The sequence below is a fragment of the Mustela erminea genome, chromosome 1 (genome assembly GCF_009829155.1).
Source record: "Mustela erminea isolate mMusErm1 chromosome 1, mMusErm1.Pri, whole genome shotgun sequence".
NCBI lineage: Eukaryota > Metazoa > Chordata > Mammalia > Carnivora > Mustelidae > Mustela > Mustela erminea.
In genome coordinates this window covers 219,339,517-219,361,489 of record NC_045614.1, presented here as the reverse complement: position 1 = coordinate 219,361,489, position 21,973 = coordinate 219,339,517, and the positions used below count along the sequence as shown (strand labels likewise).

The 21,973-nt window shown below is 66.7% G+C and overlaps 1 protein-coding gene across 4 annotated transcripts in view; it reads right to left on the bottom strand.

Moving 5' to 3' along the window:
* Window positions 1–21,973, bottom strand: part of COL18A1 (collagen type XVIII alpha 1 chain) — an 82,083-nt gene that overhangs the window by 4,330 nt on the left and 55,780 nt on the right. For 3 of the 4 annotated variants that reach the window (XM_032357363.1, XM_032357333.1, XM_032357353.1), the window contains 30 exons: window positions 21,893–21,952; window positions 19,983–20,112; window positions 16,849–16,919; window positions 16,485–16,589; window positions 16,142–16,168; window positions 15,783–15,845; window positions 15,614–15,700; window positions 15,379–15,432; window positions 15,107–15,265; window positions 14,592–14,654; window positions 13,878–13,904; window positions 12,673–12,804; window positions 12,151–12,213; window positions 11,028–11,054; window positions 10,200–10,235; window positions 9,502–9,573; window positions 9,149–9,184; window positions 8,796–8,885; window positions 8,115–8,144; window positions 7,920–7,946; window positions 7,605–7,667; window positions 7,324–7,398; window positions 6,563–6,589; window positions 6,313–6,366; window positions 5,984–6,058; window positions 5,029–5,097; window positions 4,404–4,446; window positions 3,941–4,003; window positions 490–533; window positions 135–257 (listed from right to left, as the gene is read on the bottom strand). In XM_032357363.1, the coding sequence (XP_032213254.1) occupies window positions 135–257; window positions 490–533; window positions 3,941–4,003; window positions 4,404–4,446; window positions 5,029–5,097; window positions 5,984–6,058; window positions 6,313–6,366; window positions 6,563–6,589; window positions 7,324–7,398; window positions 7,605–7,667; window positions 7,920–7,946; window positions 8,115–8,144; window positions 8,796–8,885; window positions 9,149–9,184; window positions 9,502–9,573; window positions 10,200–10,235; window positions 11,028–11,054; window positions 12,151–12,213; window positions 12,673–12,804; window positions 13,878–13,904; window positions 14,592–14,654; window positions 15,107–15,265; window positions 15,379–15,432; window positions 15,614–15,700; window positions 15,783–15,845; window positions 16,142–16,168; window positions 16,485–16,589; window positions 16,849–16,919; window positions 19,983–20,112; window positions 21,893–21,952 (1,995 nt within the window). The remainder of the gene's footprint in view (window positions 1–134; window positions 258–489; window positions 534–3,940; window positions 4,004–4,403; window positions 4,447–5,028; window positions 5,098–5,983; window positions 6,059–6,312; window positions 6,367–6,562; window positions 6,590–7,323; window positions 7,399–7,604; window positions 7,668–7,919; window positions 7,947–8,114; window positions 8,145–8,795; window positions 8,886–9,148; window positions 9,185–9,501; window positions 9,574–10,199; window positions 10,236–11,027; window positions 11,055–12,150; window positions 12,214–12,672; window positions 12,805–13,877; window positions 13,905–14,591; window positions 14,655–15,106; window positions 15,266–15,378; window positions 15,433–15,613; window positions 15,701–15,782; window positions 15,846–16,141; window positions 16,169–16,484; window positions 16,590–16,848; window positions 16,920–19,982; window positions 20,113–21,892; window positions 21,953–21,973) is intronic. The other variant, XM_032357343.1, reaches the window with a different exon arrangement.

The following is a 21,973-nucleotide window of genomic DNA, read 5'->3' as shown; positions in this document are numbered from 1 at the left end:
AACTGGGGGGGAGAGCTGGCGGGCACAGCCTGTGGGCCTCACGGGCGTTCGTGGCCGAGCGGCACCTGCTGCAGCTCCGGCCCAGGACCCCGGGGCCCTGAACCCTGGCACGGGCCCGGGGAGCCCAGACTTACCGGAATCCCAGGGTAGCCTGGCGGGCCGGGGGGGCCGGGCACACTTGAGCCGAAGAATCCACCACCCCCGGGCTCACCCCGTTCGCCCTTCGGCCCAGGGTCCCCTCGGTCTCCCTTCTCCCCCTGTGGATGGAAACGCTGGTCTGAGACGGCCCGGCTGCTACCACCGGCGTGGGGGCAGGGCTGACCCCAGGAGGCTGGCGTGAGCGAGGTGAGGCGGCAGAAGCTTCCGGAGCCCGGGTCTGGGTTCTGACGTCAGACCCAGGTCTGATGGACGGGTCTCGGCTCCCCACTTCCCTGCACTGCCCGAACCCTGCGGAACGTGAGGCGGGGGGGGGGGGGCGGTGTCACCCACCTTCATTTCAGCCTCCAGCGGGAGGAGGTCCAACGGGAACTGCCCTGCAGGAGAGAAGTGGGGAGGGGGCCTCCGTGAGCCCCTCGGCAGCGCGCCGCCCCCACCTATGTCTTCCTTCCTCGCCTTTAGAATTTCTGTTTCTGGGGGGATTCCTGGCGGCTTGGCCTGGTGCCCGGAACCCCTGCCCAGAACCCCCCTTGTGGGAGCCACCGTCCTGACCCCGTTCTCCAAATGACACGTTTTTAGAATTTCTTTTTGTTTACAAGAGGTCGTTGATTTTTGTAAAGGCTCCTCCTGACGGCAGTAAATCGACCAATTTAAGGCTTTATCTGCACGTCTTTTCAGATGGTCGATGTTCAAACCGGGTTTTCTGTAAAAATGGCAGTTTTATTCCTTCTTTTCTAAAAACACACAGCAGGGATTCCGCTCCCCTGCTTCCCGCCGTGCTGGGGCCCACTTGGTGGCCAGGGCCAGAGGTCAGAGGGTCAGAGGCCCGGGCACCCCCCAGGAGGGCGGCCCTGCAGGCTCCCCCCGCCCGCGGCCCTTCTGCGCTCCGTCTGGCAGGGGGCACGCCAGCACCGGGGTCTTCTCCTCGGCCTGATCTGCATCTTCTGGTCTCAGCTCTTCCCCAAGGTCACTTTGCTCCTGTCCTCAGACTTCTAGAGCCGGGGCTGAGACACGGGTGCCGTGTGGGGCTGTGACGTCCCCAGCCATTGAGACACAGCGGCTGGGTGAACCCTGGGGGCTGGGGCCGGGGTGGGGCCCCGCCTGGTGGGAGGCCCTCTGGGGTCCTGCTGCCCCGGGGCCCACGGTGGCCACAGACGAGGGCAGGGAGCCCCTCACCGCCTTCCATTCCAGTGTGTCTGCGCCCGTGTGCTTTCTGCGCATCTGGAACGTGCGGCCCCAATGGGGGCTTCTGGCTCGCTCGTGCCCCACGTGGGCACGTGGGGTGCAGACTGGGCCACAGAGGACCCTGTGGTCGCCGGGCGGGGACCTGCCCAGCGGTAACCTGCCATCAGCCGCTCCATCTCCCGCCCAAGCTGCTCTTCCGTGCACAGCCGGAGCCCCACACCCGCCGTGATGACTGCTGTCCCGCCCAGACCTGCTCTTGACTTTGCGAAGGCGTGTTGCCGGGCACAGAAATCCGGGATTGCTGTGTTTTCCTGGGGGGCGTCCCCCTTTATCAACGTGAACAGTTTCTCAGAATTTCTGGCAACGTTTCCTGCCTCAAGATAGACCTGCACGACCTCTTTCTCTCTCTCTCTCACACACACACACACAATGCGATTGTACGTGCGGGCACTAGTGCACACACACACACATCGATGCGCACACACAGGCAGACACACACGCACAGGCACTCGCAGGTGCACACGCACACACAAGCACCCACAGGCACTTGGCACGCGCACACACAGGCCGACACGCGCACACACAGGCAGACACGCGCACACAGGCAGACACGCGCACACACAGGCAGACACGCGCACACACAGGCACTCGCAGGTGCACACGCACACACAAGCACCCACAGGCACTTGGCACGCGCACACACAGGCAGACGCACACACACAGGCAGACGCGCACACACAGGCAGACACGCGCACACACAGGCACTCGCAGGTGCACACGCACACACAAGCACCCACAGGCACTTGGCACGCGCACACACAGGCAGACGCACACACACAGGCAGACGCGCACACACAGGCAGACACGCGCACACACAGGCACTCGCAGGTGCACACGCACACACAAGCACCCACAGGCACTTGGCACGCACACACACAGGCAGACTCGCGCACACACAGGCACTCGCAGGTGCACACGCACACACAAGCACCCACAGGCACTTGGCACGCGCACACACAGGCAGACACACACACACAGGCACTTGGCACGTGCACACACAGGCACTCGCAGGTGCACACACACACACAAGCACCCACAGGCACTTGGCACGCGCACACACAGGCAGACGCACACACACAGGCAGACGCGCACACACAGGCAGACACGCGCACACACAGGCACTCGCAGGTGCACACGCACACACGAGCACACAGAGGTGCACACGGCCTCCCCGTCCTCCCGCGGTCCGCAGGCGTGTCCTCGCTGCTGAGCGTCTCGGCCGAGCGGCGTGCGGTCTGGTTCGCACCGGCCGCCGGTTTGTCCTGTGACTGCCGTAGCCGCCGTCCTCACGGTCGGAGCAGCGACTGCTTTCACCTTCCGTCCGCTCCTCCCGCCTCCTACGAGCCCGTCGCTCTGTTCCTTCTCCCTCCTCTCCGGCCTTCTCCCGGGTGCAGGTGTCCCCGGGGCGGGCCTCCCGCGTGTCCGCTTCGGCGACGCGCTCCTGCTGCGCTCTCCGCTCGTCCCTGAGCCGGGAAGGCGCGGCCCGGCTTGAGTCTGGCGTGGCCGAGGGCCCCCTGCTCCCGGCGGCGTCTCTTCCCTCAGCGGCGTTTACCGCCGGCGTCACCTCCGTCTCCCAGAAGGCCCCACGGTCCTGCCAGGGCTGGTCGTGGCACAGCCTCGTGGCTGCTGCTTCTTGACCCCGAGGGGCGTCTCACGGTTTCGCGGCCTTTCCACCTCCTGGAGCCTCTTTGGCGTCTCTCTGCTCGCCAGGAGTCTGGTCGTGACAGTCGTCTGAAGGACTCCTGGAGTCTCTCCGCAGTCTGGGAAAACCCCTGGCGCCTTCACATGCTCTCCTGCGGGTGCCCGCGCCCCCGCAGCCCTGCCCCCTGGCTCGGCGCGGACCTCCCCTCCCCTCGCTCCCTCGCCCGTCCCACGCAGAGTCCTCGGGTCCGGCTCTCCCTTCCAGAATGGAGGCCCCTCGCCTCCCCCTGCTGGAACACCGTGGCCTGGGTCTGGGCACAGCTGGGCTCCCGGGGCCTGCCTCGCCCGCCATGTGCCCTGCGTCTTGCGTTCTGGTCTGCTGTTCTCCTGCTCAGCCTCATTAAGCCCTAGTCTCTGCAAGCTCCAGCAGCCCTTGGAGGAAACCTGGGGTTTCCCCTCCGACCTGCCCTCACTCTGGGCTGCAGCCCCCTCCATGGAGGTCCTGGCGGGCCACCCTGTAGTCGGCACCGCCTGGGGCTGGGGACCCGGGCTCTGGCTTCCGGTCTGCCGGCTCCCGCCGTTCACGCTGCTGTTCTGGGTTTCATTCAGCAGGAGAAGAATCTGGCAGAGGGTTCTCGCGCCCCCAACCGTGCCCCCAACCCCGGAACAGTCCGGCCGATGAGGGCTCCCACACACCATCCCGGGACCCAACACGTTGGGCCCAGCCCTGCCCCTCAGCCCTGCTGCCAGGCCACCCCGGTGCCCCGCACCCAGACCCAGCACCACAGGTCCTGTCCGGCCCCGCGAGCCCGGGAGGGGCTTCTTCCAGCAGGCGGGCAGCCGGGTCAGCACAGGCACAGCGGTGTCGGGGGACCTCCCTGGCCCAGAGCACCCTCACCTGGTGGTCCTGGAGGGCCCACGTCTCCTTTGTCACCCTTGGGTCCAGAAGGCCCCTGGAGCCCTGGAGGAACAGAGGTGCCCGCACCCGTCATGGTGTGTGTGACGAAGCCGTCCGGCCCAGCACACCGGGCCCCGCACCACCAGCAGCTGCGTCACTCGGATCTGGGACACCTCAGGGCAAGAGCTCCCCCCGAGGCTGCCCCGGGGGACCCCACCCTCCTGCGGGTGTGTGCCCACGGACCGCAGGCAGGGCCGGGAGCCAGTGCGGGCCGTGCTGTGTCTGCTCCTGACGTGCCTGGAAGGCCAGCCTGGGAGGACCCAGGAGGCCCCGCCGGGCGGCTGTGACTGATCTGGATTAGATGCCCGGACTTCCTGCTGCCCCGGGAGCAGAGTGTCCCTGGGCGCTCCGCGTCCTGCAAGGGGCTACCGCCCACCCTCCCCGAAACCCCGGGAGTCCTCACCTGGCAATCCTGGGGCTCCAGGACGGCCGGAGTCCGTAAAGGCCTGCGGAGAGGCTGCCAGTGAGGGAGGGAGTCTACGAGCGGAGCCGGCCCCCACGCAGGCCCCCCGAACCCAGAGGCCCCACCCCTCCGCGAGGACCCACGGACGCTCCCAGCAGGCAGGGAGGAGCAGGGAGAAGAAACCAGGCTTTGGGGTCGGAAGCTCTGCTCGTGGTGGGATCTGGCCCTGCTCGTGGTGGGACCTGGCCCTGCTCGTGGTGGGACCTGGCCCTGCTCGTGGTGGGATCTGGCCCTGCTCGTGGTGGGATCTGGCCCTGCGGGCCACTTCATGTGGCTGAACCTCATAAAACAGCGTGTGTGTCCCTCCAGGACCCCGGGGCTGGAGCCCCAGGCTCCCAGATCCAGGAGCCCCCCCTGCCCTTCCCCAGCCCTCCTGCCCCAGGGAGGGGCCTGCCAGGCAGGTGGGCCTGGGTCCCAACCAGCCAACCCCTCTGCCGGAAATTGTTAGCCCCCTCCCTGGGGGTCAGCCCCTCCCGGGGTCGAACCACACCATCCTGGGTGTGGGCCTCGGTTGGGCCTGTGAGGAGGAGGGAGAGGCGAGAACCCGGTAAGCGGGGGAACTCACGTTGCTGTCATAGATGGGGACCCCAGGAGGCCCTGGGGGCCCCGGAGGCCCTGGGGGACCAGGTGGACCCTGCGCGGGAAGAAGAGCTCTGTCAGTCACGTTCCTGCCAGGCCCGGGAGGGGTCAGAGGGGCAGATGTGGGCAGGAGCATTTCTAGAAGGCTCAGTGGAATCAGAAAACTGAACGTGGAAAGCACAGAATCAGGAAGTGTCCCGTCTGCTCTGCCGCTGGGGGGGTCCCTGGGCACAGAGCGGCCTCTCTCAGAACATCCCTTGGGACACGTGGAGAGGGCAACAGGACTGGACGGGGGCGTGCACCCCAAGGCGGAGTCCGTGTGTTTCCAGGCTCAAGGGGCAGCCCCAGAGGCCGAGCTTGGGTGGGAACTTTCGCTACTCGTGCATGTAGGAGCCGGCGTCGCCCGGCAGCCCGAGACAAGGGCTTCTTCAGAAAGTGGCCGGTGTCCTGGACCATGTGTGTCAGGAGAGACCAGGGATGGGTGAGGTGGTGCGCTGTCCCCGCCTGCCTGTGGTCACCCCCGTGACCCCGCCCGTACCCCTGCCTTGGGGCCGGACTTCCAGGAACAAAGTCACCCAGGGCTCCAGGCAGCTGGCTGGGCGCCTGGCCGTGGGGTCGTGAGTGGGTCCTGCATCTGCAGGCAGAGACGATCACAAACGCCTGAACTACTGAAGAAAACCCCGCTCGGAAGCCAACGGAGGTGCTGAGGGTCACGCCGCGTGTGGGGCGAAGGGAAGCCACCACGGGCGGGGGCGCGTTTGGAAGCAGCCGTGCCCTCTGAGAGCTACGCGGGGTCTCTGCCTGGCAGCGTGGGCGGGTATGTGCGTGCATGTGGGGACCCTGTGTCCGCGGTGGGGACCTGGTGCCAGCGGGGTCACAGTGCAGGGAACCCCCTGCGGCCCTCAGTGTTCCAGACACGCCGTTCCTCGGGGGACACTCACCCTCACACCGAAGCCGACGCTGGTGTGTCCTGGCTCCCCCTTCTCCCCCTTCAATCCGTTCATCCCGGGGCGACCCTGCGGCAGAGCACGGGGTTGGGGGCCGCAGGCGCTGCCTCCCACCTGGCCTCGCCCGCTCTCGGTTCCCACCCAGGATCTCCCCGGCCAGACCCTCGGTCCCAGCCACCCATAAGCTGGGCATCGCCATCTTCGTCCTGGAGACAGATGTCCTCATGCAGGGACGGTCCCCGGGGCAGGGCACTGGGAGGGCCCGGGGTCCTCTCCCCTCCCCCACGCTGCCCACATGCCGCGCGGAATCCCCAGGTCCTTACCGGCCGCCCGGGGAAGCCAATCTCTCCCTTGTGACCCGGCCGTCCGTAGGGACCCTGCAGAAAGGAGCAGCCGCCCTCCAGGTGAGCAGAGACCAGACCCGGCTGTGGCCTCCCGCCCGCCCCCTGCCCCGACGTTTGACAGGTATAGCTGGTCTGCTCGGGCTGCTCCGCAGCCGGGCCGTGACCGGCGCCTTCGGGGCCTGCATGTTCTCGGACATGCGTGTTCGCTGGGGGTGGGGGGGCTACTCACCGGGGGTCCTCGGAAGCCAGGCTCTCCCTGAACGGAAAACCAGAGGCACCGTCATACGGCAGCAGGTCGCCCCCCAACCCGGCAGCGCCCTCGGGGCTGTGACAACACCAGGGAGGCAGGATGCGGCAGAGGCAGCCGCTCTGGGCGTGGACGAGCCCACCTGGGGACCGCAGAGTTCTCTGGGCCCGGAGGTCCAAGGTCCCACAGCCAGAGGGCCTTTGGGGCCCCTGTAGGACTGCCCTCCACGGCCACCAAATCCAGACCCAGCTACCCCCCCGAGACCCTCAGAGCCTGTCTGGAGGTGGGGGACCCGGCGCACAGCCCCCTCCACCCACTCGGAGCCTCTTGAGGAGGAGGGCTGGAAGCCCACGGCAGCGGCAGCCGCTGAGGGACAGCCACAGCTTCAGGGCAGGGCGTCTCCCTCAGGCGAGGCCTGGACTGGACGCTCCCCACCCTCCCGAGAGTGCCCAGCCCCTCTGCAGGGTAGGCTCAGCCGACAGGCAGGAGAGAATCAGGGCCGGTGGTGGCCAGGCTGGGCATGCCAGGCTCTGCAGGACCTCGAGGTCCTTCCCAGTGCGGCTGTGACCGAGGGACAGACAGGAGAGGGCCAGGGGCCCAGGCTATGGAAGTCCCTGGAACCCTGCTCAGGAGCGGCTCTCAGGGGAAGGCAGGAACTGGCCCCTCTGGGGCCCTTCCACAGCCCCTGGCAACGCCCCTCCCCGGCCTGGTTGAAGGTGGGTGGTCTCAGGGACCCAACTCACCTTGGCCCCTTTCTGGCCGGGCGCCAGCATGCTGCCATCGTGGCTGAAGACCGGGCCGGGCTCGCCCTTCTCACCCTGGAACAGCGCAGGGGACAGGCATGAGGCTGGGTCTGGGGAAGGGGGGGGGGGGTCCTTGACCCCCAGGCCCCAGAGTGTGGTGAGTGGGGGCCTCCCCCCCCGGGGCTCTGGGGTGGGGGAGCCCCCGTGCTCCTGGCCACAGGTCATGTGTCCACCCCTCCAGGGGCATGGTGGGGGCGGTCCCTGGCACCGGGGCCTCTCACCTTGGGTCCCGGGAGGCCCTGCTGGCCTTTTGAGCCCAGATCTCCCTTCGGCCCAGCTGGTCCCTGTGGGGACACAGACAGGAATGAGGGCCACATGCGGAGCCTGTCCCACCACGGCTGCCTCCTGGTCGGACCTGAGTCAGGCGGAGGATGGCCCGCGACACCTTGCCGAGAACCCCACCCCAAGCCTCCACTCTGGTCCTGGGGGGGCTTCTGCTCAGGACCCAGAAGGTTCCTCAGCTTTGCGGGCACCCTCCACCACTGGGCTTGCCAGGGGTCCCCGGCTGGTGCAGGACAGAGAGAGAGTCCACTTACGGGAAAGCCCGCGAACCCTGGCCGGCCCTGCGGAAGAGGGGGACAGGTCAGCGCAGGGGGCGGAGTGCGAGGCGGGTCAGCACGGGTCGGGGGACGGGTCAGCGCGGCGGGGGTGGGGGTGGGGGTGGGGGGTGCGGAGGGGTGAGGGCGGCACACGGACGGGGGCCGCGGTTCCCACCAGGACAGCACACGCACCTCGGGTCCAGGCACGCCGGCCAGCACTCTCTGTCCGCACGCCGGAGAAACACGGAACCCGGGAAGGAAGGAAGAGACGTGTGTGTGACAAAAGTCCACTCCTCTTACGGGAGCCACAGAACCGCACAGAGACGCCGTGCGAGAAAAACTGCCTTCGGTCTCCTCCAGGCCTTGGCCTCGAGGTCCCGCGGATCAGGGGGAAGCCACGTGCTGGGAGCCGGCCCCGCACCGGAGAACCTTCCGGAGACCCTGGGGCCCGGGGCCAGTCCCCCACCTCCATGCTGGGCCTGGGGCTGGAGCAGAGCCGCCAGCGTCGGCAGGCTCGGGGCCAGGGACCCCGACGGGGAGGCCCTGCACGGCGTGGCGGGAGAGGCCTTGTCCCGTCTCGATTTTCTGCTACAGAACCTCCGTTTCTCTCGGGACAGCCCCGTATTTTTCTCCTCTTAGATAACGTAGAAGCATCACCGGAATGAGACACAGTCACGGGCTCTGAATAGAACCGACAGACCGAAAACCCTGGCGTCTTTGGGGGTTGCCCTGGGTGGGGAGAGCCGACAGGTCCCCCCACAGGGTCCGGGTTGGGGCTGCACCGGCTGTAGCCAGTGCTGGGTGTGGGGGCAGAGCGGCGGCCCCCGCCAGGCCTTGGAAAGGGCTCTCGGAAAGCGGCTTCAGCGTCCTTACATCCTGCTCCGACAGGTAGACGACAGGCCCCGGGGGTCCGGGGGGTCCGGGGAGGCCGGGCTGTCCCACTCCGTCCCTCCCTGGTTCGCCCTGGAAGAGAAAGCTTGTGTCCAGCACTTAGATTGCTTGCGGGGGTCTCTGGACGGGACCCGCATGCCCACCGGGTGTGAGGAGGTGCCTGGGGCCGGGGCCCTGAGAGCCCCCCATCCCAGCAGGGCAGGTTCCAAGCCAGGACCCCAGACGTGAGGGGTTTGCCCCAAGTCTCTGAGGCCACGCAGGTGGCAGGGGGCGGGGACAGCCCCAAGGCCTGGACATGCACCTGCTTTGCCCGGGGACCCTGAGCCCCAACTCACTTTCTCTCCCTGGGTCCCTTTTTCTCCTTTGGGTCCCTGCAGAGATGAAAAGGAAACGGGTCAGAACCTGACCTCCCTCCCTGGAGACCCCAGAGCCCCAGCACGGGCTCTGAGTGAAGGGGTAGGGAGTTCTTCCTTCCTGGGGAAGGGGGTGAGCCAGGCCAGCCCACGGCCCATGGAACCAGGGTCCGCGCCCCTCGGGGTACAGAGAAGTGGTCAGGAACCCCCAGAGATCATACCGAGGCTCTGGCTTTATCAGAGTAGCTCCTGCAGGACGGTACCCCAATCGCTGTCCTAGGAAGCCACTCACCCGGGGGACAGTCCCCCCATCGCTGTCCTGAGGAGCCACTCACCTGGGCTCCAGCTGTGCCCTCTCTGCCAGGGAGGCCGGGGAACCCAGGAGGGCCGTCAGCCCCAACCTCTCCCTGTATCCGACACAGGGAGAGACAAATGTCAGCCCACGCCCCCAGCAAACCCTGGGGTCGGGCTGAGCAAGCCGGGGCTTCTGCAGGTCACCAGCTCACACCCCCGAGGGCGATTCAGCCCAATGGGCCTCCGGTGTCCTCCTTAGGAGCCCCAAGGGGCAGAGAAGAGGAGGGACCGGGGTTGGAAAGACTCGTGTGGTTCCCAGGAGTCACACCTGAGAGCGGGGAGGAAGCCTGTCCTGCCTGGGGTGGGGTTGTGTCCTGGCATGTCAGGGCGCAGGTGTCCTGGGGCAGGGATGTCCTGGGGTGTCAGGGGGCAGGTGTCCTGGACAGGGGTGACCTGGGGGGGTCATAATCCTGGGGTGCTCTGAGAGTTGCCCGGGGGGTGGGTGCCCTTGGGACAATCCTGGACTCTAAGGAAGGAAGGCTGAGGCCAGACAACACAAGGAAGGACCAGAGGAAGAATGACCCTGGGTCTGGCCTTGAAGGTCACTGCATGCAAACCTCATCCTTAGTCCCTTGGCTCCAAGGGGACAGGGTGGTGGGGCGATGGGGCCCCTCCCCACTCCAACTGGGGCTGGTAAAGATCCCTGACTTCCTGAACCCGAGAAAAGGCTCTTCCTTACCTTGGCGCCCGGCGGTCCGGTTACTCCGGGATCCCCCTAGAGTGGGAGAAGGGGCCCGTGAGTGCGAGCACGGCAGCCCGGCCCCATGGCGGCGCCGACTGTCTCCTTCCTCCAGGCGGGAGGGAGGGCCCATGACGCGGGGGGCCTCTCACGGACCCCTCAGGCCTGCCCCATCCAGAGCGGAGGGGCCCGGGGGCTGCGGGGAGCCGTGCGGGCACTGTGAGCTAACGCACACGGCCCTAGACTATTCCGGAAGCTGGGCCGTCTGTTTGCTCTAAGGAGCGGCTCCATTTTTAAGAAAGCGAGAAACTGTCTTTCCAAAACGCAACCTTCTGAGACATCCCAAAGTTTGGCAAATCAAAGCAAAACCTTCTAAAATAACATCCATCAGAGGAACATTACAGAACATCCTAGACTGGACCCCCGTAGGCCCTCAAACCCGTATGTTTGGGGGGGCATGGCATACCCGTGGGGGGCCCTCCTAGGGATCCCTCCCCCCCCGGCCCCCCGTGGGGAGGGGTGGGGGCTGGTGGGGAGCCGAGAGTAGAGCAGGGAGGTGGGAAGGGTCCCAGGGCTTTCACCCCACTGCCCCAGAGTCTGGGAGGTGTGGGGGGCAGGTTCCTTCACCTCCCCAGGTCGGCAAGCACCCTCAGATGTGCAAAGGCAGGGACGCGCAGCTTTGGAAGGGTGCCTCCCACCCCCGACAGGGACGCTCGGGGTGGGTGCTGAGGACCGTCCCGTCCCGTCAGGGCTTCCCGTAGTTCACCGATCGCCCAGGGTGAACTCTTGCTACTGCCTTAGTGCGGAGGGAGGGGTGTGCTTACTGACCTTGACCCCGGGCGGGCCGGTGGGACCCTGTGGGACAGAGAAGGAAAGTAGCCTGAGGTCCTGCAGGGAGGGCCTTCCTCCCACAGGTGCGGGCAGCCCTGGGCAGTCCCAGGAGCGATGGTCTGTTCTGGGCACCAGCTGGACCCCTCAGGCAGCACATGGGAGACAGGGGCGGGTGAGCCTGGTGCCCTCCACGGGTGATGGCCACCGTTTGATGGGAGTGATGGGTCAGCGCCTTCGAGCAGATGGGCCGCCACCCTTGGTCCTACCCCAGGCACGGGCTGCACAGCTTTGCTGTGACCCCCAGGGTCTCCGTGCCCTCCACGGTCATAAAACAGCCCTGCTGACCCCTCCAGGGTCGAGGGCACTGAATCTGTGTACTCTGGTCGAGGACCCATGCCCCTGAGACCTCGCGGCCACCTCTCGGCGGGTCCCTCTGCCCTCAGGTCACAGCAAGAATGACCTGTCACCACTTGGATCACATCCACGGGAGGCCCAGGCAGCTAACTGAGCCCAAGACCAGGAGCTTCTATTACGTAAAAGACACCAAATTAAAGGGCAAACAGCTCACCAGGGGATTCCTTTCCGCCAAGAGGAGATTCTCCTTAATGTTCCCAGCGGCTCACCCTCGCCAGGTGGGGTCCATGGTGGACGCTGGCTGAAGGGCATCGGGCACTCCGTGGCCATGACCGAGGCACTGCCCACCCCCAGGACACAGGTGCCCCTCGCCTGTGCTAAGTCCTGGGCCTTCCAGGGCACCAGAAGCTCCAGCAAAACCCAGGCCCGACCCGCACATATGTTAACAGCAGAACGAGGTGGGATTTCACGGGAACGTGCCCACGTTCACTGAAAAAATTCTAGTCCGGTCAAAAGTTGATGACGTCCCCAAGTCGGAGCCATACAGAGGCTGGAGGACCCGGAAAGAGCCGTCTTTCAGGGCGGACTGTGCCCCCGTCCACTCACTGCACCACCGGGGCCCCTTCCCACGCGCAGAGTCCGCTCCTGTCCTAAGGGCCCGATGTGGATGGTGCCAGGAGCCAGCGGCCTTGCTGGGTGCCACTCGGGGGCTGGGCCCAGGGACGTCCCCTCCCCAAGAGCCGAGCGAGCCCCGCGAGGACAGTACCTGAGGCCCGCTGGCTCCTTGAGCCGTCGACCAGAAGGGTGCCCCGGAGCCTTCCATGTCATCCTGCGGAGAGCACAGAAGGGACGCCTGGGCTGGGGTCTCTTACAGGAACAGCCCCTCCTCGAGCCAGACACTGGCACAGACTCGGCCGTAGCTGAGTGGGGTGGGCTCAGGGCCGATGAGAAGCAGCAGGGACCCCGCTGGGCCCGGGCAGCCCTCCTGCGCACGTGCCGGGGGCCGGGCTGTCTGACGGGGTCTGGTTTCCGCTCTCGTCCTGCAGAGCAGCCTTCCCGCAGCGCGTACCAGACACGGTCCCTGAGCAGGGACCACACGAGGAAACGGGCAGCGGCTCCTTCCCACGGCCCACGGGTCCACCGGGCGGCACCGTCTAGGCGCTGCCACGGTCGGGAGTCAGGCAGGGCTATAAATAGCCTGCGCCTGGGGCTCTGACGGGGCTGGAGACACCGCTCGTCGGGGTGTGGTGCCCGGGGGTGTCTGGGGGCGGCAGCCAGTGGTACTCACAAACCCTGCGGCGAGTCCTGGTCCTGGTGGCCCGGGGGGACCGGGGGGCCCTGGTGGTCCGGCTGGTCCGGGGGCTCCTGCCAAGCCATTCTCCCCAGGAGCGCCGGCGGGGCCGGGGTCACCCTTGTCTCCCTGCACAGGTGGGGAGACAGGATGTTCCCAGATGTTCCCACCTCCGGCTGAGCCCTGAGAAGCCGAGGCCTCCCCGGGGCCCCCACTTTCCTCACGTGCTCTCTAACCCCCCCGAGGAGCCCACCCGAGAGCGGACGTCGGACGAGCACACCTGGCAGCCCCCGTTCCTGCTCTGACTCTGGGAGCCGACCGAAACCACGCGGGCGACCGGGAGGGCGGCCTGGAGGCCTCGGGCAGAAGCCGGTACCCCGCTGGCGCCCAGCCAGACTCTCCCGCGTCCCCGCCAGTCTGGGCGTGGCCACACCGCCACGGTCTCTCCGGTGTCACGGGAGCGGAAGCGATGTGCACCCCTGGGACCCACGGGACGTACAGACGGAAGGAGCCGGGGGCCCCGGACGAATGAAAGGGAGCCAGGCCCGTGACCGGACGCCTGACCCTGACCGTGAGCGCAGCACGACCCCAGCTACCGGCTGCGCAGACAAGTGGACACAGCGAGGCGAGGCCGGGACACCCGCAGGCGCACACGCGGAGACCCTCCCTCCAGGTCGGGGCGCGGGGAGCGCGGGGCGGAGGGGCGCAGAGGGCCGTGGCGGGCCGGTGAGGGACGGCGCCCCGAAGCAGCGACGCAGTGGGGGCCTTCGGGGCCCAGAACACGCAGTGGGGGGTGGGCGTGCAGGAGCCGCTGGGATGCCTCTGAGGGTGCCTGGGTCCCAAGGGCCCGGTGCCTCCCAGCGTGCGAGCAGGGAAGGGGAGTGGGGAGCCGAGGCAGGGGCTCCCCTGCAGAGAGCTGGGCTCAGGGCAGGGGCCGTCCTGAGGTCAGTTTAACAAAGAGTCAGAGTTCTGACGTATAGCACCCCCTGACCTGAGGGCCGACCTCAGCAGAATCATGAACTCTGCTTCCCTGGTTTTACTCTTCCTGCTTTCCGGTCCCATCAGACCAGCTCGTCTGGTACCTTCCACCTTCGGGAAGCTTCTGTGTTAACGTCTGTGCTCGGGCGTCCCCGCCCGCGCTGACCTCTCCCGTTTATTCTCCCAGCCCCCCACCCAGCGGACAGCGGCCGGCTCACCCGTACCTTAGGTCCCGGGGCGCCCGCGTCGCCCTGCAGGAGAGAGACGACGATCACTCGAAGCAGAAGATGACAGCCGACGCAGGGGAAGCAAACGGATTCGCTCATTCCATCCCGACCCACACACCGTCACTGAGCCGACTTGTCCTGCGCGGCGCCCGGGAGACGGGCTCGCGCGCTCTGGGGGAGCCCCCGGCCCAGCACACCTGCGGGGCTGCCGTCCCCACCCCCTTCCAGGCGGGACGAGGCTTGACGGGGGGGGGGGGGGGTGATGGCGGCCGCCCCAGGGGGAGAGCCCCTCTAGCCCAGCCGTCCCCACGGTGCGGGCCCCGAGCACAGCGGGTCACAGACCGCGCCCCTGCTCAGCCCCATGCTGCCGGGCGCTCACAGTAGGGTCGCACCGAAGACGGCCGGCATCCCCACCCTGGAAACCCCAACCAAAATTAAAACCTGAGACAGAACTTCCTTATCAAGTGTCAGTCTCACTCAAAACCCCAACCCCCTTAGCCTGCTCGTTTCCGTAGGAAACACTAGGCCCGGCGTCCTGAATTTTTGCGTTGTTCTCGGCCAACTCCGGAGGCCGCCGGCCCCCACTGGCAGACCCCCGGCAGCTTTGACAGATGGCGGACGGTGGCCGCACGCTGGAGTAAGGCCACCTGCCCTGTGTGGCCGCCTTTGTGGTGTTTCCCGTGCGCGCAGGTCAACGCCCCCCAGACTTACAGGGCTGCCTTTCTGGCCCGTCTTCCCCGGTCCCCCGTCTCTTCCTGGAGGGCCTGGCGGTCCCTGGGGGACAAAAGCAGAGTGTGGGGCCAGACGGAACTCAGTCGCGGAGAAAGATTCATGGGTTCGTGGACGAGTCTCTGGGCGTGGGCTCTCCTCGGAATCCAGGCCTCGGACTCTCCCCCGAAGGGCCAGATCGCAGCGCGCCAGAGCCGTGCCCGTGGCTCGCGGGCCGCACGCAGCAGGCACAGTTTTTACATTTCTTTCCTCTCCTCTGCTTTTGTTGGAGTTGCTCGAATACGGGAGGGGGAGGGGGCGGTCACCGCACGGGGCGGCGTGCCAGGGTCGGGGGCTGCCCGGCAGATGCCCCAGGACGCACACCTGGTTCCCGGGGCCCAACCAACCACAGTGGTCCCACGTGTGGCATCGCTGGCTGCCTCGGCCCCTCCTTCCGCGGACTCAGGGTAGGGCTAGGCCAAGCCCGGGTGGGGACAAGGACAGGAGGCAGGCCTTACCGGGGTGCCAGGAAGCCCAGGGGGCCCGTTCCGCCCGGGCACACCAGGGAGGCCGGCGGGTCCTGGCACATCTGAACTGTTCATTCCGAAGCGGCCTGGCTCTCCGGGCAGGCCTGGGACGCCTGGGGGCCCCGGGGGGCCGGGGTAGCCTCTGGGGCCCTGCACATGGAGAACCACGGGGTGGGCATGGCTCACGGCCCCTGCCAAGGGACGGCCCCCACCCGCACGGGATCCACGTGCCCACGGAGCCGGCAGAACCTGGGGACACTCACCCGGAGGCTCTCCAGGTCTCCGCCAAACCCGGAGCCCTCCATGTCGATGAAGGTCTGAGGGAGAGAGCCCAGAGACATGTCGTCGGGAGCCCAGGCCCTCCCAGCCGGCCGTCCCCTTGCCTGAGGTCAGTGGGTAGGGGCTCGCCCTGGCCTGATACTCGCCGCGAGCCCTGCCCACGCGGCCCACAGTCGGGAGGATGCAGCCCCTGCTAAAGGGACCACAGCTGCAACTCACCAGCTTGTCATGCCTGAAGGAGGGTCCTGGTGGCCCTGGAGGCCCTTGGGGTCCTGGAGGTCCTCTCGGCCCGACCCCAGGGTCCCCCTGGGTAAAAGATAGCAGTTACGTCAGGGTGCATGGCCCTCGCTGCCATCAGGGCTGGGGAGCCGGGGGCCCTGACCCTCACCTTCTCGCCCTTGGGGCCCACGTCTCCCGGGGTCCCGGGGAAGCCCTGTGGCCCAGGGTCGCCCTGGAAAACAAAGACCAGCCGCTCGGTCAGGGAGCGGGCCCTTTGCTGTCGCAGACAGGCGGCCGGGCAGACAGCTGAGCCGGGCAGAGCCGCCGGAGGAGGAACACGTAACTGTGTATTTTTCGATCAAGTTAGACTTGTATTTTCTTGACAAAAATTAAGCTGAATTTTCAAAACGGCTTCATTTTTGAAACCTCTGTGCTGAGCGGAGTTGAGAGAGCACCACAGGCACAAAGCCTGCCGGTCTCACACCCACGTGACAGATGCAGCCCGCTCTGGAGGAAGGGCCAACTCACCGGTGTCCCGTCTTCACCGGGATCCCCCTGGAACGAGCAAGAGAACCGTGAGCCCCAGACAGCGACCCCTCGTGTCCCCACACCGATCTGAACACGGACCTGGAGCCCCGCACCCCAAGCCCCATGGAAGGGCCAGGGGTGGACCCGGAGAGCCTCCCGCCCCACACGCTGTGGGCTGGCCCTGCTGGCGGTCGCCCCCGGCCTCCTGGCACAGGGAGGATGTGGCCTCGAGGTCAGGGCTAGCCCAAGGTCGCCCTCCCAGGACCTACTGGTTGGCCACACCCCTCCTACCTGTTCCCTCCTGCCCCAGCCCATCACCCCGGCCCAGCACAGGTCGACTCACTGGCTCGCCGTCCCTTCCAGGGATGCCATCCTTCCCTGGTGGCCCTGGGGGGCCAGGAGGGCACTGCGGCCCGGGAACAGGCTCAGGGCTCCGCGCGGCAGGACCCTGGGAATGAAGAAGCGAGGGCATAGGCTGAGGGGCCCACGGCCGCACCCTGCACAGTCCCGGAGACATGCACAGGACACACAGTGGGTGCTGGCGCCAGCCGGGCCGGCCACGCGCTCCTAGCACTGCGAGGGCCACAGGGGCCCCTGGGTGCAGCCCCAGGACAAGGACGGAAGACGCAGTGTGGCCCCAGCAGCTGTGCCGGAAACCCCGTGCATGCCAGAAGCACCGCCCACCGCAGTCAGGGAAGGGGCCTCACCTCTTCCAGGCCGCCCCCGAGGCTCCAAACGCTCCCTGCGGTGACCAGATCCAAGCTGGGGAGGGTCCGAGCTGGGGGAGCAGAGGTGGCCGTCACACCCGGAGCACGGCCTGGCGGCACGTGGGGCTCACGGCCCGACCCAGGCTGCCTGCGGTCCTGGGACGCGGCCTGCCTGGAGCCCAGCTGTGTCCCCGACACATCGACGCGTGTGTACACGCACACACTCACCCCGCACACACAGTTCCTGTGCACACGCGCACACTTCCGCGCACACTTGCACACGCACGCACACACACGTGCACTGTCCTGCACACATGTGCACACACGTTATTCCTTCCCTTGCCGAACGCTAACGCTGGCTGCGTGCATCGCAGCCTTTCCTCTAGATGCCACACTCCCCCCAAGCTCGGGGACACTGTCCTGCGCCAGGCGGTCACGTCAGGACGTCTCGTGCTGTTAAACACGGTGACTGAACAGCTCGGACCAAAGCGCCTCCACCGGCCCCACGCCATCCTCTGCAGCTTCTTCCTGGGCACGGTGGACGGGGGACGTGCCGGGACCCCAGGAAATGAGCTGCCCGTGGGCCAAGTCCGGCCAGATGGGCCGCTGGCCTGCCTCAGGAGGGCCTGGAGCTGTGGACGTTTCCACAGAGCTCCGGGGCAACAACACCAGGCAGACCAGAGACCCCAGAGCACCGGCCCCCGAGACACCAGCCGCCGGCTCGCCCTGCTGATGCCAAGACAGGCTCAGGATGGGCACCTTCCCCTTTGTGGCTGACAAGGAATTTGGGGGATGCACTAAGGCTGCTCCCCCAAACCTTCATCCACTGGGGTCCGCACTGCCAGGCAGTTGGAAGGCCGGGGGCTCACGCGGCCCATTTGCCGAGGGAGGTTGGGAGGAACATTCTTCCCCTGTGGGGGAGGGGATGGGTGCTCTGGCGGGTTCGCAGGCAGCGTGTGGGGACCACAGGGGATCTGAGGCCCTTCAGCTAACCAGGGACAGGTGCCCACTCCTCCACCCCCCCAGCACAGCTCTGCAGGACCCTGTCCTGCGTCCAGAAGGAATCTGAGCCGTGTCCACACTCCACGGTGTGGGGTGCCAGCTGGAGCCCTTGACCACAGCCCCTGACCACCCTGCCAGTGCTCCTGGATGGCCCTGAGCCCCGCAGACTGGCCGTCACACATAGCCCACTGCAGACCCCCATGGGGCGCCGGTCGGCGCAGGAGGGCGGCCTCTTCCCGTGGCAGACGGCACGGCGTGCGAACCTCTGCGGCCTGTATGCCCAACACTGGCACGATCAAAGGCAAATGTAAGATCTCCGCCTCAGCGAGCGTTGAAACAGCAGCGTCTCATTGAAGGAAAACGAAGGAGAGAAACCGTGTTTGGGAGGCGCGGAGCCGCCAGGCTGGCCGTACCCCTCCAGGACCGGCCACAGGGCCAGAGACGTTCCGGCCAACGGTCCCGCTGGCCGTCCTTGCAGAAAAGACAAACGGAGTCTAAAACGCACCAGGAAACGCTACGGACGTAAAAACCAGAGCAGCTTCCCAAAGAGACAGCGAATCTGGACGTCACGCGACATCGTCTCAAGACAGTACAAAGCTCTGGGAATCAGGACGGTGTGGCCAGACGGACTCACGGAACAGCACGGGAGTCTAGGGACAGATACATACACGGGGACCGGATTTCCAACAAGGGCAACATCGCAGCTCAGCAGGAGACAGGAGACAGGGCAGGGGAGGGCACGGAGTTCCCGGGAAGGGAGCTGAGAACCGTGCTTTATGCCAAATACCAAACTGAACTCAAAGCAGGTCGCAGAGGAAAATGCAAAGCCTGGGACCATGACCCTGACCAGAACACGTCGGAAACTTTGTGGTCTTGGGCTGGGCCGACTTCCCGGACACAGCAACAGAGCTGAGATCCATGAATGAACGGGTTGATAAATGGAGTTTCGTCTAAACTCATAACGGACCCATTCTGCTCTTCTAGCGACACTATTAACAAAAGGAAGAATAAACCCCAGACTGGAAAATTATTCACAGAACGGACGCCTGGCGGGGGCAAGCCAGCCCGAGTGCGAAAACCCCCGACACTCGGGGACGGGAAAGCAGCAGCCCGCGAAGATCAGGACGGATTCCTTCCCGAAGACAACGCGTGAATGGCACAGGAGCCCGTGGAAAGCGGCTCACCAGCGCCAGTCACGGGGACCGGCTGGGCACGAGCGGCCCGGTGCACCTGCCACAATGGGCGTGACGGAGGGTGGCCATGCCCAGCGCCGCCCACGAGTGGCAGGGGCGGCGTCTGCAGCCGCTGCCTTGGGAAACGGTCGGCAGCTTCTCGGCTGGTGAAGGGCACATGCACGCCCAGGCCCCGCCGTCCCCCCGAGGTGCTGACTGGGAGGCACGGGAGCCGGTGTCCCCGCAGACGCTCGCCTGGAACCCCACAGCATCTCCCGCCCTAACAGCCCCAACCTGGACGCAACGCGGTGCCCCCCAGCAGCTGAGTGGACGGACGGCTCCGGGTCCGTCCACATGTGGAGACCCCCCCGACCAACGGTGCCGAGTCACAACCCCATGATTCCAACCAAAAGGCATGGGGCGTACGATCCCACATACGTCCTGTTCCAGGGAACGGCTGCGTCCGTAGTGACTGGGAGACCAGGTGTCGCTGGGGCAGGGCAGGGCCAGGACAGAGGGACTGCAAAGCGGGTGACAGCCTTCTGGGGCCGGGGCCCGCGGCCCCACAGCCGTACCCGACCCCGCCCAGCAGACGCCCCATCATGGTCCCCAGGGAACGTCCCCGACCCTACATGTGGACCCGTGGCAGGCCTCGTTCACGGAGGTCCCGGGCAGAGGCTGATCTGTCCTGCAATGTGTCCCCCCAAGCCAACTCCCATGTCCTCCCAGCGAGGCCGCAGTGCCGGTGGGACAGGCCCGCAAACCCCCACCAGCCACAGCAGCGTGAGAAACGGACCACAAAGAGCAGGCCCAGAGCTCTGTGGCGATGTGCCCGGGGCCACCAGGGGGCCAGGTGGGCACTGCCCACTCCCCCGGCTGGGCGAGCATCCGCGAAGGACAGAGCCCCTTGCTGCCCGGGCACACCACGGACACGGACGCCACACCAGCCCACAGTTTCACCTGCCAACGCAGGCACCGTGGTTTCTTCCTCCATTTCTTCCGTTCTGGAATCTTCCTCATTCCTGCCCGCAGCCAACGGTGGAGAAGTGACCGGGGGAGCCTCAGGGAGGCTGGGGTTGGACGACGGACCCTGGCAAGCGAGAGCGGGAGAAACAGCTGTTATTTGGTGACCGCGGGTGTCCTGGGCACGGGAGCGGGGCCGGCCTGTCAGGTGACGATGTGGTTTGTCGGGGTCAGACGCTCACAGATTCTGACAAAAGACGGCGACAAAGACCAGGGGCTCCATCTTGGACAGGAGACGTGCCCGGCCCCCCTTGGCCGTCTTCTCCCAAACGGCCCGTGGGGCCCAGATCCCCCGACGCCCCGAGCTGGAGCTCTTCCTGCGCCCGCTCCGCTCGCTCGGGCCCCGGGCAGCCCCGTGCTGACACCCAGGGCCCTGACTCCTTCCCAAGGTCAGGGACCTGCCAGGTGGGGGGGATCATAGACACCTGTCGGGGGGCGGAAGCCTCCGGCATTCCACGGCCCAGGCGGCTCCGGGTGTGACTCGTGCTGGGTGGGGGCCATGACTGGGCACGTCACAGCTGGGCCGGGAGGCTGACGCGCACCCTGAGGGCAGGCCGGCTCCGCTCAGAAACCCCATCTTCCTGCTCCCCCCCCCACTCCCCTGCTAAAGCTCCGGACGTGTCGGCCCAGCACGCAGACGTCCACACACACCGTCCAGAGGCTTTTTGCAAGCGCCTGACCCACAGGGGCCTGAGCTCCCTGGTGACTCCATGCGGATCTGGGCCCCTGGTGACCGTCATTCCTGGGAGCCTGTCCAAGGCCGCACACCAGGCCTCCCCCTGCACCACAGCCCCGGGGATCTGGGGGAAGGTGCCCTGGGACCCCCAAGCCCCAGCAGCCCCCCGACATCCCAGAGCCTCTGAGCATGAGAGACAGAGGCGCAGGCCCGGCCGTGGAGAGTGGGCGGGGGGCCCTAGAGGCCACGTGTGTCCCCAGCTGCACCTGCCCACCCCACACCGGCTATGGCCCTGTCCTCTGTGCTCAGGGAAGCCACCGCGGGCTGGCCAGCCAGATTTCCCAAACCGGAGCCTGGCCGGGTGTGGGTTCCCAGCTCGAGGGCCGCAGGTTATGGGGCCGAGGGTGAATGCACGTGAGCAGCTCCGGGTCCTCAACCCCTCTAGTCCCGACAGGGGCCACAGAGTCCCACGCTTCATGCCACGGCCATGGCAGAGCCCAGAGCCCCACTTCCATGAGGCTCAGCCTGCCTGATGCACTGGTTTGCACCAGGGAACCCTGGGGTGACAGGAACCCAAATCCAGCTGCGTCTGCAAGGAGTCCACAGGCCCTCCGACACGGGCGGGGGCTGCCACGGGCACCACGTGTGGACGCTATGTCCAGGGGGCCCGCCAGGGGCCCTCCAAGAGCTGCTTCAACCAGTGCAAGGCTGGGGCTCCCCAGCACCCCCTGTGGCTGGAGCTCAGACCCTGCCTGTCCTGGCCCCCCGGTGCGTGAACTCTGGGACAAGGCAGCGGGGGACGAAGCTGGGGAGGGGCAGGGCCACCCATTTGTGCAAATCGGAAAAAAGGCTGCCTTTTCCTCCCGTGCATTATTTCAGAGGGTGGGAGCTGGGGGAGTTCTGACTCGGCCTCCGGAACCTTCCTCACCGAAATGCTGGACTTACGAGCTAACGTGGAGGCGTAAACAGAACATCGAGGTCGACCCCCCAGGCCCGAAGAGGGTTCAGAATCATAAACCGAATTTTAAATCTCCTTAGGGCCACCCAAGTCCCAGCGTTCCCGTGTCCAGCTGAGGATGTGTCCGCAGGTCCCAGAGAGCCCGTGCAGGCCTCCTGCGCGTGCTCACAGGCCCTCGCTCCCGGGAGGGCAGCCTCGCTTCATGGCACTCACCGACGGCTCCCTGAGGGGCTCCCGGGTCTCCTCCAGCCCGCTCCCGAAGTCTCCGGACGCCTGCGGGCATGCAGGGAAGGA